Source organism: Sebastes umbrosus, chromosome 20, assembly GCF_015220745.1.
Source record: "Sebastes umbrosus isolate fSebUmb1 chromosome 20, fSebUmb1.pri, whole genome shotgun sequence".
NCBI classification, from domain to species: domain Eukaryota; kingdom Metazoa; phylum Chordata; class Actinopteri; order Perciformes; family Sebastidae; genus Sebastes; species Sebastes umbrosus.
In genome coordinates this window covers 13,934,756-13,953,525 of record NC_051288.1, presented here as the reverse complement: position 1 = coordinate 13,953,525, position 18,770 = coordinate 13,934,756, and the positions used below count along the sequence as shown (strand labels likewise).

Below are 18,770 nucleotides of genomic sequence, written 5' to 3'. Positions count from 1 at the left end.
ATAATGGACACCTAAGTAATTCCATTGAAACTGATGATTCACTGTTATAAATGAATGCACTGGCTATAAAAAAAATGGAATGTCTTATTTACAACACTGAGTATAACGTCAGTCCTTCAGTTCCTGTTCCTCTGAACACCACAGGGTGGCGAGTGTAAAACACAAGCTGCAAGAAGTAAGTTTATACTGCCCCTCTGAACTGATACAATCACATAAGCGATCATCTCACATTCCATTCGCTGTTAACTCGCTACTTCAGGCTGCAGCCGACAGTACTCTCATTTCTTTGTGAAACTTTTGATATTGATTTTGTTGTTGTAGTCCGTCCTATTTACTGTAGCAGTGAACAATGTTTCCATTACATAAGAACCTTAAGGGATGGTTATGATTTTTCCAGGTATTAGCAAACCCTCAGGTGTTACCAGGGAAATGGAGTGAGTGGATTGTGAAAAACTTTACATTTTGGTTGCAAAACGCATTAAAATATAAATTAATGGACTTAATTATTTTTTTCTTTGGCAAGTGATCATGGTATAAGCAGGATAATGCCCTTCAAGGTGACCATAATCAGGACTTAAGCGCCACAAATTTGACTTTTTACGATCAGCTACTGAAGTAGTCTTTTGTAAAGGGTTTGATGTGGTTGTGAGTGACGGTACTAAATTATGGAAGCAAACCAAATTTGCTCTTATGGGGCAGTTAAGATTGACTTGAGTTGACCTGGATTCCCATCTACAAACAGTTCTTTATCATGCAGGAAGAAAAGGAGGAAATCAACTGGAGTAGATAAAAGAAAGCTTTACAGGGTTGTCAAAAGCCAAGCATTGTCTTGTTCTCAGAGACACCGTTTATGTCCTGAAAGAAGATAGTCATTATGTTTTAAACATTTCACTAGTAAGCAATACTCAATATTAGCCCATAAAAAATAACAAACTGAATGGTGCAGAGATGGTTCAAAATCAGGGAACAAGGAGATTATGTTATTCAGCTAACTTTGGATATAGGATGATTAGGATCCGCTATCAACAACAACATGCTGGTATGGAAATTTGGGGGCTAGAAACAAAAGCAAGCTCACAAAACTAGTCAAAACAGCCAGAAAGATTATAGGGAACCCCCAGAGACAGCTGGTGGAGCTGTATAATACACAAACTAAGAGGAAAGCATCATTAATAGTTCAGGACCCTGTACATCCTCTGTTTATGAATTTGAAAAACTCCCCTCGGGACGACGATACAGGGTACCCACAACAAAGATGTCTATTTTATATATTAATAGATGAGTAATAGATGTGCTAATTCACAGCACTAAGACTAGACTATTTCTGATTTAGCCCTGCATCATCAGTGACATCTGATACTTTCATCTGATAATACCCTCCTTACTATAAATCTGGCCCCAGAGAACCTGATCCAAAAGGGAAAGAAATCTACAATAATACTGTAATTTAATACCAAAAGTAAAGGCAGAGAGAGAGAGAAGGAGAGTGTTCACAAATTTCTTCCAAAAATGAAAATGCTTATAGTAGGAAAATCAATGAAAATCAATGAAGCAGGAGTATTTCAGTAAAAAAACAAAAACAAACATACGCCACATTTGCAAATATGTCTCAGTTTTTAGGCTAGAGTGAAGATCCTGGCATCATACTGTACAAAACTACAAAAACCTGAGGAATCCATTGGTACCAACCATGTCCACCAACCATAGTTAATCACAATTAACTACGGATAATCATGTGATTAAATATTTTAATAGTTTGACAGCCCTAATTCTGATATGATAGAGACTTAATGATAAGAACACCCCAAAAGAAACTAAGGACTCAAGTCAATTCAAAATACTTTATTTTCAGATGATAAAATGATAAAAACATGGAGTAGGAGTCGGGGGCAGTAGGTGTAACAGTGCAGTAATGCTGGCGTCTGTGTGTACGGATGAAGGTAGGAACAAAACTAGATGTGGCCCTTCTGGTTGTTAAGGGCAGGGACCTAATACACTCAAACATCCAACTTATATATGCTGCACATTGCCGCCACCTACTGTTATAAATTAATAATTACTTATCCTTTAATCTAACCACCAAAAACAAGTCACACAACACAACAATGATGAGGCCTCCCAAACAGAAATACAATCCAAAAGCTTGAGTGATTTTAGAATATGGATTGTCTTAGATGTAGACCAGAGTTATTGCTGTCAGCAAACCGACTAGCAGGGTCACCAGTGGGTTCAGCAGCGGGGTCACCTGGCCTGCAGCACTCATCGATCACACCACTCTGACTGCAAGAGAAGAACCAAAATTTACATAAAATGTATATTCATCAAGTTTGCTGTCATCAAAAGTACAAAAGGTATGAGAAGATAAGAGATCTTTACCTAAATGATGTTCTGGCAGGATTAGTGGTCCTAGTGAGATCTGTTCAAATTCAAGGTCGGATGTGTCCCTCCTACCTCGGTAGTGGTGACCTGGGAAGCAGTGCTGCAGGAAAACAACAACATTAGAGGCACCTGTTGATAATCTATCTAAACGCACACAAACACAGCAGTACTTACAGGTGTGCAGTTGTTGTGTGCCTTAAGACACAGATGGACGTGGCAGTGAAGGTAGATGGATGTGAAGTTGGTAAAGGTGAACATCCTGAAGGAGAATCGGGACACAGTGGAGACGCCATTCTGAACTATCTCTACTGTAGTATCTGCTGGATTAGGACACCTGGAAGAATGTAGTAGAGACGATGTGACCAGACGGACTATAACGTTTTCAGACTTTGGCAATTAAGAACCAGTGATCAGCGTGCTAAGATAAGATAAAGTTGCAATAGCTCCTTTACATTTCTGTGATGAGATCCCAGCGGACGGGGGAGCTGGCAACGTTGATCGGCGTGGCCCAACAAGATTCCACAACGGTAGATATCTGCCTTCCGTCGACTCCTTCTGTACGTAACTCCACATACAACCTCTGGTCGATTTCCACGTCTATGTTCATGTTAGTGGTCATCGGGTAGCGGAAGCCAGAGTCCTGGTAGGGGATCATCCTCACATAATACCGTCCTCGGCCTGATGGAAGCTTCTTCCTCACAATGCTACAAAATCAACAACAACACATAATGTTACTACACTTGAGAAGGAACAAGTCACTGGCAGGTATTTGGCAACAAAGTCTTGCTGGATTTCTTTTAAGTTTTCTTTGTATTGTTGGTTTAAATGGTAAGTTAATTTGTGATGGTGCAAATTGCGGGTAGTGGGCAGTTACACAAAATTTCTGACAACCACGGGCACCTATTTTCAATCTTTGTAATTACCATCATCATAGAGCACCACTGTCACAGAAGATAAGTACTCAAAAAAGGTCAGAGGTGCAGATGTAGCACTGTTAAAAATTTAATTTTTAATTGAATACGTAAATATTGAAACCCTGCTATCATACATACGCCATGACGTATTTCTATGGACCAGGGGTGGAGAGAGTATTCAAATCCTTTAATGAAGTAAAATAATGCTAATACAGCACTGTAAAATTACTATTTTACCAGTAAAAGTCCTGCATTGTACATGTTACTTAAGTATATAAGTATAATCAGAAAAATGTACTTAAAGTATAAAAAATAAAAGTACTCAGTGCAGAAAATGCCCCCTCTGACTATATTATCATTAGATTATTATTTCTTATGCATTCATTTAGAAGCAGGACTTTACTGTTTACTGTAGCTCATTTGTATCGGACTGCAACTAATGATTACTTTCATTAAGGATTAAAGTGGCAGTGGGCAGTATATTTTTGGCATCATTGGGCAAAAATTCCATAATAACCTTTCAGCATATTGTGATTCAAGTGTTCTGAGAGATAACTAGACTTCTGCACCTCCTTATGGCTCCGTTTTCAAAAAATTTTAAATTTAGCCCATGACGGGAGACTTTGGCCAGATCGTTTTATAAAAACAACTTTTTTTAATCATACTTGCTCCATTTCTACCCACTGCCGCTTTAAACACAGTACTTGCGTGAATGTACTTAGTTACATTCCACCACTGCTATAGACAGATGTTCACTATAAAAAAGGACGGACAGACTTAAGTCAATAAAACATGCAGATTAGATAGTATTGTCACCTCTCTACGGGGTTGATGCCCACATCCATAGACAGGGCCTGCCAAAGAGGGTATTCACAGCAAAAACGCAGATGAATGTTTCTGTCGCGGCTGATTGGACTTCCATGAGTGTCCACGTCGCCCTGGATCACATTCGCATAGGTGAAATGGGTTCCATTGCTCTTAAAATTGAAATGACAAAATGGTATAAGTTATTTGTTGTAATACGTGTTAAGGACAGCATTTACATCTAAAATCTTCTTCAGTCTGTGTTGATTCCATTATAGTCTGTGAGCTGTACCCTGAGAGTTGTCCCACACAGCTTGTCCTCATTGTTAAAGTGGAACACCAGTCGTCCGTCCTCGACAGTCCCGTTGCAGGAGTGATCTTGGAGGTGGAGGGCGCCGGGGTGGAAGCCAGCTTCAAACAGCTGGCAGCGCGACACGGACATGGTGCCTGAACTACTGTTACAACTGATGGACGAGTCTATGAGAGAGAGATAGAAATAAAAGACATGGTCTCATGGTTAAAGCTGCACTCATCAATATTTTTAGATTACTAATGGATCAAATGACTACTATATATGTAGGTGTTGCTCATAGTGACAAACCCATAGAGAATAGTTGACTCTCACAGATGTTGTAACAATCCTATAGATTTATATTGAATCACCAGTTTAAATAATTTTAACATTTTTTTCTGAGAAATCATGTTTTGTCCGTCATTTTTGAATCGTGGATGGTTCACATTACTACAATACCCATGAGCCTTGACAGCAATTGTTGTTGCCAGTCAGGGGCGCCTGAAAGCATTCAAAATTGGCCCGGAAGCTGCAGATTGCAGAATCACTTTTTTCAACACCGTAATCTTTAGCTTCCACTGGCCGTCAGCGGTGCACGAAAAGAATTTTAAGGTTGGGATTTGATATTTTTTGCCTAAATGCACTTCGGGAGTCATAGCTAAATTCTACCTGTTTTTAGTGGAAGAACTATGATAAACCGAAACCTGAGTGGATCGTATTGTTCCATGCTCTCTTAATGTTTCACGAACAATGCCATTGTACTATGTAGCAATGTTTACTACTCATCTTACACATGTCACTTCTGTGATATAAAAACGAAGCAGTGCTTTAAGAGGAGCTGCCCTCACCGTAGCTCATATTGTTGGGCCGATGGTGGTGCTCATCACAGAAGCAGCCGTACACACCGTCCTTCTCACCACACCACTCATGCTCTGCGCAGTCCAGCTGGTCACAGGGGTCTGACTCAGCTATGGAAATAGTGGGGAAATGATGAGACAAGGAGTGATGAAAGAGAAACAAAACAGGTAAGAGAGAAGATACCGATGGTCTAATGCAAACTTACGACAATACAAAGCAGAGCGCCAATCAGAGATGTTTAATCCCAAAACAGAGCAGGTTTTCTCATAGGCTGAGACTGCAGAACACAGCATGTCATTGGCTTGAGTGTAGAGGCAGAGATCGTAGACACAGGAACTGAAAAATGGCTGAGGGTCAGAGTGCAGGTGACAGGCACTGAATGGGCCGCTACTGTTGGTGATGACGCCACAGAGCTCAGAGTATTCTTCCATGAACGGACAGTTGTTCAGTCCATCACCATCGTCATCATCTGTGGATCCACATCTGGAAAAGACATATCATGCTTCCATTACTATCTGCTGCAGTATTTATAAATAAAATTATCCACTTTCCATGGCAGCTCACTCTGGTTGGCTTGTGGCTGACTTCCAGCTGTGTCCAAAGTGATTGTCATTTTGTGCCAGTGTGCCATTGGGCAAGACTTTGTCATCTGCAGGATCACTGTTGAGGTTTCCACACATCCCGGTGACTCTATTTTGACGGCGTTGGCCTATTCTGATCAGTAAATTTCTCTGGCCGTCAAAGTGGACTACCAAGTCAATGACATCGACCACTATGTAGCCTCCATGTCTGACCACCTGAGCTAAGGTTCCTACAGTTGTGGGAAGAGACACGGCACTTCCATTCACCTGGTAGGATGAGAGATTTTAGAAAGACAAAGAAGGGTGAGGAGGCACTTGCTGTTACGTATGTTTACACCAGACCGATTTAGAAAGTTGTTTATCTTGAAAGTAATAAATGGTTTACCTTTACTATTTTGTTGGGTCCAATCCTGATATGCGCACTCTCTGGTTGATTTGAGAGGTATATATCCACTGCTGACACAAACGACACGCGGCTGTTGCCACGGTGATTATTGGTGCCTACTACCTGAAACTGTGTTTCATTGGGGCTGTGGCTCACACTCTCAGTAATGATGTAAGAGCATGTGCCCTGGAAATGAGCCTCTGCCCCATCAAAGGTGATATAGTGTGGGTCCCCCCACGCAGTGCAAGTAGACATTGCATCAAAACAGCCCAGCTGACCGTTTCTGATGGTGCACTCTTGTGCAGGAGTGCAAGATGCAGCATAACAGCGCAGGTCATAGGGAGCATGGCATTCACATCGCTGGGAGCAACCGTCTGTCCAAAAGGTCTCACCAGCCTGCAACAGGTCAGAGAAACAGACACATAACACATGGACCAAACCAACCAATCAATAGACCTTTCTCACAGCAGACATGTTGACATGTTAATGAAGGCTACATTCCATTTACTGTAGGTGAGCCTGGAAAAGTTTCCTGGAGGAACACTTAATGGAACAGAGTCATTGTTAATGTTAGTGGTTCCACTTCTGCTTTTCCTGCTATAAGTCAAATTGTCTGCCATGAAAAAGGTCTTGATATTAATATATTATATTATATATTAATGAACTCAACTTTTGCTCGTCATTGCCTAATTCCTGTTTCACACAGTAATAACGTTGTTTGAGGTAGTATTCACTCTGCATGTTACTGGGGTACACAGGACTTTAAGGAGGCAAAGAGATGCTCGTCTTGACTTCAGGGATTTCTGCCAGGTTTAATTCACTATTTAATTTAATAGTGTATAATCACCTGACACTAAGAATTGTTGTGTTTTCGTTACCTTAGAATGAGCCGTTTAAATCTACATAGTGTTGGGACTCACCATTTAAAAAGGGTGGCAAGAGACCACATGAACTCAGTCACATGATTCTTGACCCATGGACTCAGCTCAGTAGCCATTGGCTACTGTAAGCATGATGACTCATTCACACATACTTGTGAAATTCACTCAGGACAAAACCAAAGGACACTCCTTCGTTCTCTCTCTTTCTTCTCATCCTTTGGCCCTGCTGGAGGTGAGCTGCTGCTCTCCCCACCTAAGCTCTCTGATCTATGGCCTGTTAGGAAACAGACAGAGAAACACAAAAAACTTTTTTCTAAGGCAGAAGACGCGAGTGCCTGCCTTTTTGACCAGCTAACTTCAAGCAACAAGCGCTAGGAAGTTAGCACCAAGCTGCAGCAACTGGACTGGACCAGTTTCCTTCCAAACTGCACAACTGGATTCGAGCATAGCAAGGACAATCTTTGACCCTGGAACCACTTTCACCAGCCTGCTTTCTCCAACTCCTCCAACTTGGAATTTCAACCTTTTCTTCCATGGATTGGTAACGTACTGGGCTTACTTTAGCATTGGCAATTGCACATGGCTGAGCAAGACTGTTCAACTTTGATTTCTGGAATGTACCTGTACTGATATGTTTAATGTTATTCATTGAGTTTGACTGTTGTGATATTATTTGTAGTTAAGATATTTGGGTAGCTGGCTGGCCACATCTGATGTGTTTAGTTTATGCTTCACATAGACAAGGTCTTGCATGCAAACTAACCATCTTTTCTAACCCACTGCATTATCTGACACACATTAAGATCACATACATAAACTGTGAATTAGTTTTATACATAAACATACACATTCAGATAATCTCAACCCCCACATCACCCCCCCCCCCCCCCCCTCTTTGTCCTTCCTGAGCAAATGGGCCATGTGGTAACATGTTGGCAGCCATCTGTGATCCAGCCATCTTTGTAGTTTTACAGTGCTCACCATTCATGCTCACACACTGTGTTTGGTTTGTTTAGTTTAGTTATTTAGTTAGATTAATATTGTGTTTTACACCTTTATTATCTTGTAAATAAATGTTTGTGGATTATACATGTTGGTCTGTTTAATATTGTACAGAGTGAATAATGCCAACCGCTGCTGTGTCAAGAACTCCAATATCCTTCAACCTTTATGATCTATTTTGGTTATAGTTGTTAACTTAAAGTTCCAAATTGATAGTTTAGTATATTTAATGAGACTTATCTATGAGACTACATTAATGAGCTATTATTTTCTCTTTGATTCAAAGAGTGGTGCCCCGAGGATGATTTAATATACATTAAATAATATTATTCAATAATTATTATGATAATAATTATTTACTTTTGATATCCATTTTAATGTCTTTTGAGCTCATGTACAGTACCAATATAATTTGGTGCCCTGTTATTATTAATATATATTGATAATTTATTAATATTAATTTTATTAGTATTGATAATTATCTTTAATATTTTCTAATAACTAAACCAGCTCCTATCTGCGTCCCCAACACTATGGTGCCCCATGTGAGGCATAGTATTATTGTTGGCAAATTATTCATAATTGTGCAATATTAATGTCAGCATCATTTTTGGTCAAAACCGAAAAATGTTATTCCACTTCTAAACAAACCAAAAGTGTTTACATTCTACACCACTAGTCTTCCACAGGAGTAGACGTCCAGCTGTACTTATCAACAAGTACATTGGTTGGAATTGTTATTTGAGCGATTTTGATTATTAACACTTTAAGCCTTCATGGTGTTAATTTTAATAACTTGCTATTGCTGCTAATTCAAGTTAACCTACGCTGTAGAACATGAAAGAATTTTGGTTCAGCATTTGAATACCAAGTATTCAATGCAATCTAGTCTAGTCTAGTCTAGTCTGCACTCAGCCGCTGGGAAACAAACACGAAAAAACTCCATTGGTCTTGAGGAGCTGCAGCATTTATTTCTGCACAAACTGCAACTTCAACTGTACATTCACTTGCTATTCTCGAAGCTAAACTAACTCTGTCTTCTGCTCCACTGCAAACATTTCATCTCTCTCTCTGCTTCACCACTCACTTCCACCGTACACACACACTTTGTGCACTGCTATTCTCAAAATGACCCGCGCTACTCTTACGACAACTGGCTCTAGAAAGGGCCATTCACGTTTTCACATCGACCACTGTAGTTCTCCTACACAAGAGGGGTTGCAATCTGAAATTTCACCGCTAGATGTCGCTATATCTTACACACTGGACCTTTAATAGATTTCAACTGTTAGTTTAGTTTGGAGGTTTATCAGATGCCAAAACACTGCACAGCAGTTTTTACGATAATGAGGGAGGATTTTACTGCTCTTGAAACTTACCACAACGGAAATAATATTTTACATAAAGATAATAAACATAATTACTCTGTATATTTTGCAGTATTAACTGGGATGTGACTTACATTGTAGTAGAAGCCGTCATATTGACAGCCACAGCTTTCCACAGGGACACATCTCGTCCCACTCCTGAGAAAACCTTCATCACAGAAACATCCCTCAGAGCAAACCTGCTCACAGGTGGCATCAACGCTGCTGGCACAGGTGCGGGCACAGTCGGTACCACACAGCTCATAATGACTGTTGGCTGGACAGTCAAGTCCTTTATAAGTGAGGAAAGAAATGATGATCATCAGATGGTTATGAACTAATTACTTTTATCCATAAGTGGACAATTATGAATTGACTGGTTGACTTACTACAGGTGGTGTTCTGTCTCCAAGGGTAGATTCGAACATTAGCAGACTGACAGGCACTGACATATGCCTGAATGGCCCTGCATAGGAGATCTTGCCCCTCATTTCCCGACACACAAACATCAAACACACAGTCATTGAAATATGGCGCTGGGTCCACCTGCTCATGGCAGAAGCTGAAGGGACCGTCAGCTGCCTGAATCACCTCACATTGGGCTCTAGCAGGTAGCTCATTGGTGCATTGTGGGCAGGAGGAGCCACACCCATCACTGCAGGTGTAGTTGCCTGCCACTTTCCAAGCTGTCCCAAACTCTTGTGGAGTGGTGACCAACGTTCCAGATGGAGTGTGGAACTCGTCATTAGGATTTCCATTGAAGTTTCCACAAAGTCCACATGTTCTTCCACTGTATTGAAGACAATAATGAAACACTTTCAGCATCATGAATCAGAAGATAGATGGATTATTAAATAACTTAAATACAATTGAAAATGTAGTTTTAAAAGCATTTCAATTTAAGCTTTGGTGAATGGCAGATACCTGTAATTTGCAGGTACAGAGATAAACACTGTACTATATCCATCATAGGTGACACTCAAGCCGAAATCAGCACTGACAAATACACGAGGTCCACTTGCATAGATTGACACATGACCTCCATTCAAGAGAACAGGTAAATTTCTAGTTTCTCCATTCACCTAAAAGAGAGTTTGGAATAAATTTGGTCATGGGAATGGCTATAATTGTCAATTATTTGCCAATTAGACTGAATCTAAATTATGCATAGCAATTATCTGATGAGAAATGCCAGGTATTATTTTAACCACTTACTTGAACCACACCACTTCTCTCCCTTGACATATGCACTCGATAGCCCCACACATTCACAAAAACTTCCGCTGGGATTGAAACTGGCAGCCCTCTCCAATGCTCATTCTTAGCTTCCACTGAAAATTGGTGGAGTCCGTCAGTGGCGTTACAAAGGGTCGCCATAACATAGCGGCAGGTTCCCTGGAAGTTATAGGCCTTGCGATCAAAGGTGATGTAGTGAGGGTCACCAGAAGCAGAGCAGGTGCCATGAAGGTTGGGATGGCAGCCAAACTCACCCTCCACCACACGGCAGGACTCTTGGGGACCACAGGAGTTGGGGATACAGTGGACTGCCCCGGTAGTGCCGTTACAGGTGCACAAGCTCTGACATTCCTCTCCATCCCAGAACTGTTCGTCACCTTGCCAGTAGCGTCCTTGGTGATTGCATCCACAGCCTGTAGGTGGTACGCACTGGTTGCCGTTGAGGATAAAACCATCATCACACTGGCACCCATCCTGACACATAGTGGCACAGGTGAAAGGGAAAGAGAGGCTGGGGCAGGCAGAAGGACAAGTACTTCCACAGACTTCCTGATGGCTATTTTGAGGGCAGTTTTGCTCTACAGAAAAACAAAGCAATCCATTCAGCAAAATAATTGATATTATATCAAAACCATCTACATCAAAAGGGGGGAAAGTGCTTACCACAGCCAGTTGCATTCCTCCAGTGTCCTAAGGCAACACCCTTCTGTTGACACATTAGTGCATAATCTCGTAGGACCTCACATAGCGCTGATGCTGGATCTCTAGAGGCTTTAAGGATCTCCACACATACATCCACATGCTGCTGTGGGTTCACCATGGCCAAACACTGGGCAAACGGCCCATATGGTGAGCCAAGAATGCCACAGTACTCACTAGAATTGTAATTTGTTGTAGAGTTATGATTTACACTTTCCACGCAGTGTGCAGCGAGAGAGCCATCTCGCCAACTGTCCCCAAAGTCAAGAGAGCTGTTGACCAGGACGCCATTGGGTGTGCGGAAGTCGTCATGTGGGTGACCATTGTAATTGCCACAGAGTCCACCCAATGAACCGTTGTAGATACCAGGTGCAGTGACACGCACAAAGTGAGGCCAGACTGTCTGCACAGTTACACCAAAGGAGGTGCGAAGGATGATACTGTGAATGCTGCTGTGGTAGATCTGGATTCGACTGGACGCGGAGCTGAATGGTAGTCTGATCCGCTTACCGTCAACCTAAAGGACCATTTAGAGTCATACGTTGTAATTAACAAGATTTAAGTAAGGGATAATGCCCCACTTTGCGGAGGCAACCGGACACCCCGAAGGGCATTATCCCGCTTATACCATAATCACTTGCCTATAAAACAAAATTACGACCATTCATTTATACAGTATTTTCATGCGTTTTGCAAACAAAATTTACAGTTTTCCACAAGCCATAACTCCGTTCCCCCATCTTCATTAGCGTTCAGATGCCTCACTGTTAAAATAGTGGATATATCACATTAAGAATCTGTCTTTTCAAAAAAGTTCCAATCACTTACCTGTACTCTGCTGCTACTTGCCATCTCAATGGCCACATGTGTTCCCTCTGCCTCAAACTTTAGGAACCGGGCAAAACCCTGTTGGCCTGTGGGTACTTTTTCTGCTGTCACTGCAAAGTGGGGATGATTAGATAAGCCCATTACTTTGGCAAGAGTCAATTGACACGCCCCAGGATACTGGTAAGTCAGTCCATCAAACATGTGATATGACCCTGGGCCCCTTATCCAGCATGTTGCATAACCGTTAGGTCTGCATCCTCTTTCTCCCTCCTCCACACTGCATGATTCATGTGGACCACAGCCATGGGAGCGGCAAGTCATGGAACCATAACTGCAGCTACAACGTCTCCCACAGTCCTCGTCTAGTATTACAGTTTCTCCAGAGCGGTAGTAGCGACCCTCAAAGCTGCAGCCACACTCAGCATGAGGGACGCAGACTCCAGCACTGAGGATGTAGCCTGAATTGCAGATGCAGCTCTCCTGGGCAGGGAGAGGGCAATTATGGGTAGAATTGGGATTGACACAGGTAGCCGGACATCCTGTGCCTTGGGACTCAAAGTGACTGTTGGCTGGGCAAGGGATTTCTAGACACAAGAAAACAACACTGATATTATCATAGACATTTTACCCAAAGGATTCTTTGAAATCATATTGATTGACGGACACACATACCACAGAAGCCTTGTCTCCTCCAGCTTGGCAGCTGTATACCATTCTGTTGACACTGACTTGCATATGCGTTTAGGGCTTGGCAAAGAATGGGTTGGTACCCTCCTCCAACACACAGATCAAACACACAACTCTCCACAAAGGTCTGTGGGGGAAGTTGTTGATGGCAACCAGCAAAAGGTCCAGAACTGCTCTGGAGGATACCACAATGGGCAGTATTGCTGTACAAAGCTGTCTGATCCTCAGTGCAGGCAGCACAATCCAGACCTCCACACCGCACCTCACAACCAGGCTCATCGTCCCCTGATGCCTGCCAACTGTTGGCAAAAACCACATCAGAGCTCACAAGCTCGCCTTGGCGGGTTCGAAAGTCATCCCTGGGATCATCGTTGAAGTTTCCACACAGGCCACATGTTGCATTCTGGTAAGAATAGGGCACACTGATCCTAACATAATGATTTGTGTCATAAGACACCTCCAAGCCAAAGTCAGTACTGACGATCACAGAAAAACCTGACTCATAAACCTGGACCGTGCCATTGTTAAGAGAAATCGGAGCGGCTGCAAAGTTTCCATTAACCTGTAAGCACACCAGCAAATGTGTCAAGAGTAGCAAAAACAAAGTTGGAATCATTTGAAAGAGTCAAAGTTCAACTAGTCAAAATCACCAACCTTAGCCACACCACGACGTCCCTTGACAAGCTCGATGGTTTCATTATAGACGTACACTTTGACCAGTCGTGTCCAGGAAACATGAGTGGTGCCCCTGTGCTCATTCGTGCCCTCTACTCTATAGTAGGGCAGCCCGCGACCACATTGCTCAGAAAGAACATAAGTGCAGGTGCCCTGGAAGTGAAACACTGTGTTATCGAAGGTATAGTAATGTGGATCACCACTTATGGTGCAGGTGCCTCTCTGCACCGTCTGGCAGGAGAACTGAAAGGCAGTAGGTCGGCAGATTTGGGAAAAGGAGCAGGGTTGGCTGTGACACTGCAGGCCTGTTGAGGTGCAAGTGCACTTCTGTGCACAGGTACTGTCGCTCCAGAATGAGTCACCTTGCTGCACGGATACACCTGGAAAAGAATGAAAGGAAAAGGTCACTTAAATGTATAGACTTTAATGTGCTGATCCCATTACATTTAAACCATTTAATTTCATGCACCTACTAAAGTGACGCCAAGGGTAACTATAGTGGCTTTGATGCCGAAAATAAAATGATGCCAAGGGGCGTGACAAAGGGACGGTATGTGACGAGGTGGGATGAGAACGTGTTGACCATGCAGGATGGCAGAGACGTACACTTTGCAAGCTAAACCTGCCCACAGTGTAATCAGCCTTGTACCAAGCAGCAGCAGCAGCAGCGAAAGGAACCTCAGTGTAGTAGGGTTTACGTTTGACCAGAGGATGGTGCTAAAACCTAATAGATAAAGAGCATTGCAATTATGCCTGTACAGTAAGTTCTGTTATACTTGGATTGTTCAGGCGTTCTGAGGTAACCATCCACGTTTACCTAGCTGATGTTATAGGACCAGTAGTTGCACTATCACTAAACACTTAACCCATGTTTTATCAACTAGTATAAGTTACATACAGTATGTCTTGTGCCAGTGGGCTGCCGTGCCATATTCTGTAACTAATCTATTATTGCTGTTGCCAGATTAGTTATTTATTATTTATGAGAAAGCCTTTCTGTCGGTCCAAAGCTTGCCGATAACATACAAAAATATGGCCAATGGTTTTGGCTGTGGCTCTCAAATTTGGCAGTACCAGACGGGTTCAGTTGGGACAGGTCAGGTCACAATAGTGATCACCCTATGTATCTGATCTTACCATTGAAAGTGCAGCCTCTTGATCCAAGGTCTATCCGGAAAGCCCAGCGACCGGGTACATTGACATTGCTTCTTAGGCGGAAATTTGAGTTACTGCCTGTTGCAGTGTTAGAGAATGATCCAGGGATGGTGAAATGGTGAACAGAGTTTATTGTATCGTAGCCAGCCTGCAAATACAAGTGATACAAATAAAATGAATGTAATTAGAATTAGTGAGTATGGCTAGTATGTAGGCTATTAAAATATACAAGAAGACATTATCAACTTTGGTTTTAGTCATAGCAACTAAAAACACACATCATAATTGTAGTGGATCTGACCTGTACATTGCGAGTTGTAAAGGCTATTATCCCATAATTCATCAGCACAAACGAGTACTGGCCACCAGAGATCAAGACTGCTTGGGCCGTTGTTTGCTGAAAAAAAATGTACATGTGGTTATTATAGTAAATATAGGAAGTAATAGGTAAAATACACATCATATGTGTTTCCTCATTTAGAACAAGATGACTTACTGTTCCAGTGGTTGGATAGTAAGCCAACTGATACCATGTTGCAACAAAGACCCAGTTGGCCCTGAAGTTCAAAGCTGGGAAGTAACGATTAATGTCTTCTGTAGCTCGTCCGAGGATACTACCACTGGTGTATTGATTGTAGATGATCTGACCATTTTCTCTGTTGTCTAAATCTGTCCAGAATGGAGCAATGAGGTCTCTGGATCCACGCACTGGAATCCTTTGAGCTGTGAAACTATACCAAGGACTGTTGAAGGTCAGGTGTCCATTGTGGTTCACCTGGAATACAAAAAGTAAACCAGTTCTTACTGACAAAGAATTAGTACGTATGGTAACACGTTATAATAAACTTAGAAATCACTTATAAATGGTAAATTGATAGTTAATTAAACTTTGTAATAGTTATTTTACTGTTAACAAACAATGAAATGATAATTAATAATGTTTACCAATTATTAGTTATGCTATAATTTATGTTATTTTATCATTAGTTTGTGTAATATGAAATAATTCATTTATAAATTATATATTGTATCATAGCTGATAGGAGACGATAACAATTATATTTGGATTGCATTATTAAAGTATTTATTAACAGTTTATTGTTGTACACATTATAACATTTGATATACTATATTAAGTATTTGTTAATGATTACCAAATTATTTCTAAACTTTTAAGAAATCGTTGTAAAACATCCATAAACATTACATAGATAGTTAATACTTTTAATACTATCTATTTAGATAATGGTTTTAGATGCTTTACAAAGCATTTAGTAACCATTTAACAAAATATTAGAATTAGTTGCAACTTTATAAAAGCCATCCAAATCATGTTTATAAATGGTTTACAAATCAATTATAAACCATTAAAAAAGTGTTACAAATATCTGATTTATCTATCTATGTAATGTTTGTAGATGTTTATAAACAATTTCTGAAATGTTCACAAATCATTTCATAATCATTAACAAATACTTAATATATTATATAAAAGTTTATAATGTGTGCAAAAAAAACTTTTAAACTAACATAAATTATAGCATTTCTAATAATTAGTAAACATTATTAATTATCATTTCATGGTTCGTTAACAGTAAAGTAACTATTAACTAAATTTTAATTAACTATCAATTTACCATTTAAAAATGATAGTTATTAGAAAGTGTTACTGTTTAGGTAGAAGTTAAAAAAAAGTATTATTAATTTCATAAAATATTTCAGAATGTGCTTCTCTTATTTATTAATTAATAATAATTTATGGATTTAGTAAATGCTAATAATATTGTTACATACATAAATCTGATTATGCGTCCGTCCGAAATACACAAAAGGTCGTTGCAGGGGAATTCGAGGAGAACTTCCATCATCTGAGACAAAGCTTCTGGTTCCCTCAGTGGGGTAGAGGGGTACTAGAAAGAACAAAAGACACCACATTTTTTAAAAAATATAAAATGCTCATATTGATGTTATTGGCAAATGCCATATTGGCAAAGGTTAAACTGTGTGTTGTTTTTTTTAATTTTAACTATTTTTCAGCCTGGTATTATGTAACTTGTTAAGTATAATAAAACAAAGCAAACCATTGACTCTGGTATCAAAGTGCGGTACCTCCCCAACCTCCAGTCCACACCCTTTGCTTTTACTGTGCTATATGAACGCACTGTAACACCAAACACTCGCATGGGATGTAAATTGTGTACTATTATAACAGTATAGTAATAACTTCATGTACAATACTTTATACTGTGTGCTGTAATTTTATAGTCACTATATATGTCAAAACCTTAAAAAGGGACAAATAACTTGAAATTAAGCTTGACATAGGCTGAAGCTAACACCTTCTGTTCAAAGCTACTTATTCCTGCGAACAAACAATAATCAATCATACAGCAGTGGTATAAACTGTAATCCAGGGGAAATAGGCATAATATTGAGGTAAAAACTGCTTTGAGCTACTGATTGTATGACTGATCTGTTAAGAGTATGAACAAATGACTAAAAGATTATTCAAATTTCAACTTACTTGGAATCGAAGGACCCGCCAAACCTATGAAAACAAACAAATAAATATAATTGGATAAAAATCAGAGTCTGCTAACATCAATTAACTTATGTCAGTTAGTACATTTACATAAATGCATCTACAGAAGTAAAAGTTCATATAACTGAATTTAATTAAATTTTCAGCCTTGTATAATGTAACTTGTTAAGTATAACAAAGCAAAGCAAACCATTGCCTCTGGTATCAAAGTGCGGTACCAGTTCACACCCTTTGCTTTTGCTGTACTATATGAATGCACTGTAACACTAAACACTCTCATTGGATGTAAATTGTGTACTACTGTAACAGTTCAGTAATAAATTCATGTATAGTACTTTATACTGTGTGCTGTCATTTTATAGTCACTATATATTTCAAAACCTTAAAAGGGACAAATAACTTGAAATTTAGCTTGAAATAAGCTGCAGCTAACATCTTCTCTTCAAAGTTACTTATTCCTGCTAACAAACAAACAATCATACAGCATTGGTATTAGCTGTAATCCAGGGGAAATACGTATAATCTTGAAGTATAAAACTGCTTTGAGCTACTGATTGTAAGACTGACCTGTTGAGATGTGAAAAAATTACTAAAAGATTATTTAAATTTCAACTCACTTGTAGTCTGAGAAGTCGTCGTAGCTATGAAAACAAACACATAAATATAATTGGATGAAAATCAGAGTCTGCTAACATCAATTAACAAATGTCAGTCAGTGAATTTACATAAATGCATCTACAGAAGTAAAAATTAATATAAATTTAATTTAATTCAATTTTCAGCCTGGTATTATGTAACTTGTTAAGTATAACAAAGCAAAGCAAACGACTGCCTCTGGTGTCAAAGTGTGGTACCTCCCCAACCTCCAGTCCACACCCTTTGCTTTTGCTGTGCTATATGAATGCACTGTAACACTAAAAACTCTCATTGGATGTAAATTGTGTACTACTGTAACAGTTCAGTAATAAATTCATGTATAGTACTTTATACTGTGTGCTGTCATTTTATAGTCACTATATATTTCAAAACCTTAAAAAGGACAAATAACTTGAAATTTAGTTTGACATAACCTGCAGCTAACACGTTCTGTTCAAAGCTACTTATTCCTGCTAACAATCAAACAATCATACAGCAGTGATATCAGCTGTAATCTAGAGGAAATTAGGTATAATCTTGAAATAAAAACTGCTTTGAGCTACTGATTGTATGACTGATCTGTTAAGAGTATGAACAAATGACTAAAAGATTATTTAAATTTCAACTGACTTGTAGTTTGAGTAGTCGTCGGAACTATGAAAACAAACACATAAATATAATTGGATGAAAATCAGAGTCTGCTAATATCAATTAACAAATGTCATTACATTTACATAAATGCATCTACAGAAGTAAAAGTTAATATAATTTAATTTAATTCAATCTTCAGCCTGGTATCATGTAACTTGATAAGTATAACAAAGCAAAGCAAACCTTTGCCTCTGGTGT

The 18,770-nt window shown here is 39.8% G+C and overlaps 1 protein-coding gene across 1 annotated transcript; it reads right to left on the bottom strand.

The window, feature by feature from the left end:
• Positions 1–1,827: 1,827 nt before the first annotated feature.
• On the bottom strand, positions 1,828–16,926 carry LOC119479846 (alpha-tectorin-like). The gene is made up of 22 exons (XM_037755815.1): positions 16,825–16,926; positions 15,240–15,518; positions 15,045–15,140; positions 14,726–14,891; positions 13,568–13,968; positions 12,899–13,475; positions 12,227–12,810; positions 11,363–11,915; positions 10,679–11,277; positions 10,388–10,545; positions 9,853–10,253; positions 9,559–9,755; positions 6,214–6,609; positions 5,812–6,095; positions 5,453–5,730; positions 5,238–5,357; positions 4,390–4,574; positions 4,110–4,270; positions 2,832–3,083; positions 2,554–2,713; positions 2,377–2,479; positions 1,828–2,280 (listed from the first exon to the last, which is right to left on the bottom strand). The coding sequence occupies exons 1-22, from the start codon at positions 16,924–16,926 to the stop codon at positions 2,267–2,269; spliced, it is 6,066 nt and encodes a 2,021-aa protein (XP_037611743.1). The 3' UTR covers positions 1,828–2,266.
• Between the last annotated feature and the right edge of the window lie 1,844 nt (positions 16,927–18,770).

Coding starts and splice junctions, on each gene's coding strand:
- LOC119479846 (XM_037755815.1), bottom strand. CDS start 16,926: ATGCGAGTGTTTGGTGTTACAGTGCGTTCATATAGCACAGTAAAAGCA. Junction 12,811..12,898: donor GAGGAGACAAGGCTTCTGTG/GTATGTGTGTCC, acceptor TCTTGTGTCTAG/AAATCCCTTGCCCAGCCAAC. Junction 6,610..9,558: donor ATGACGGCTTCTACTACAAT/GTAAGTCACATC, acceptor GACCTGTTGCAG/GCTGGTGAGACCTTTTGGAC.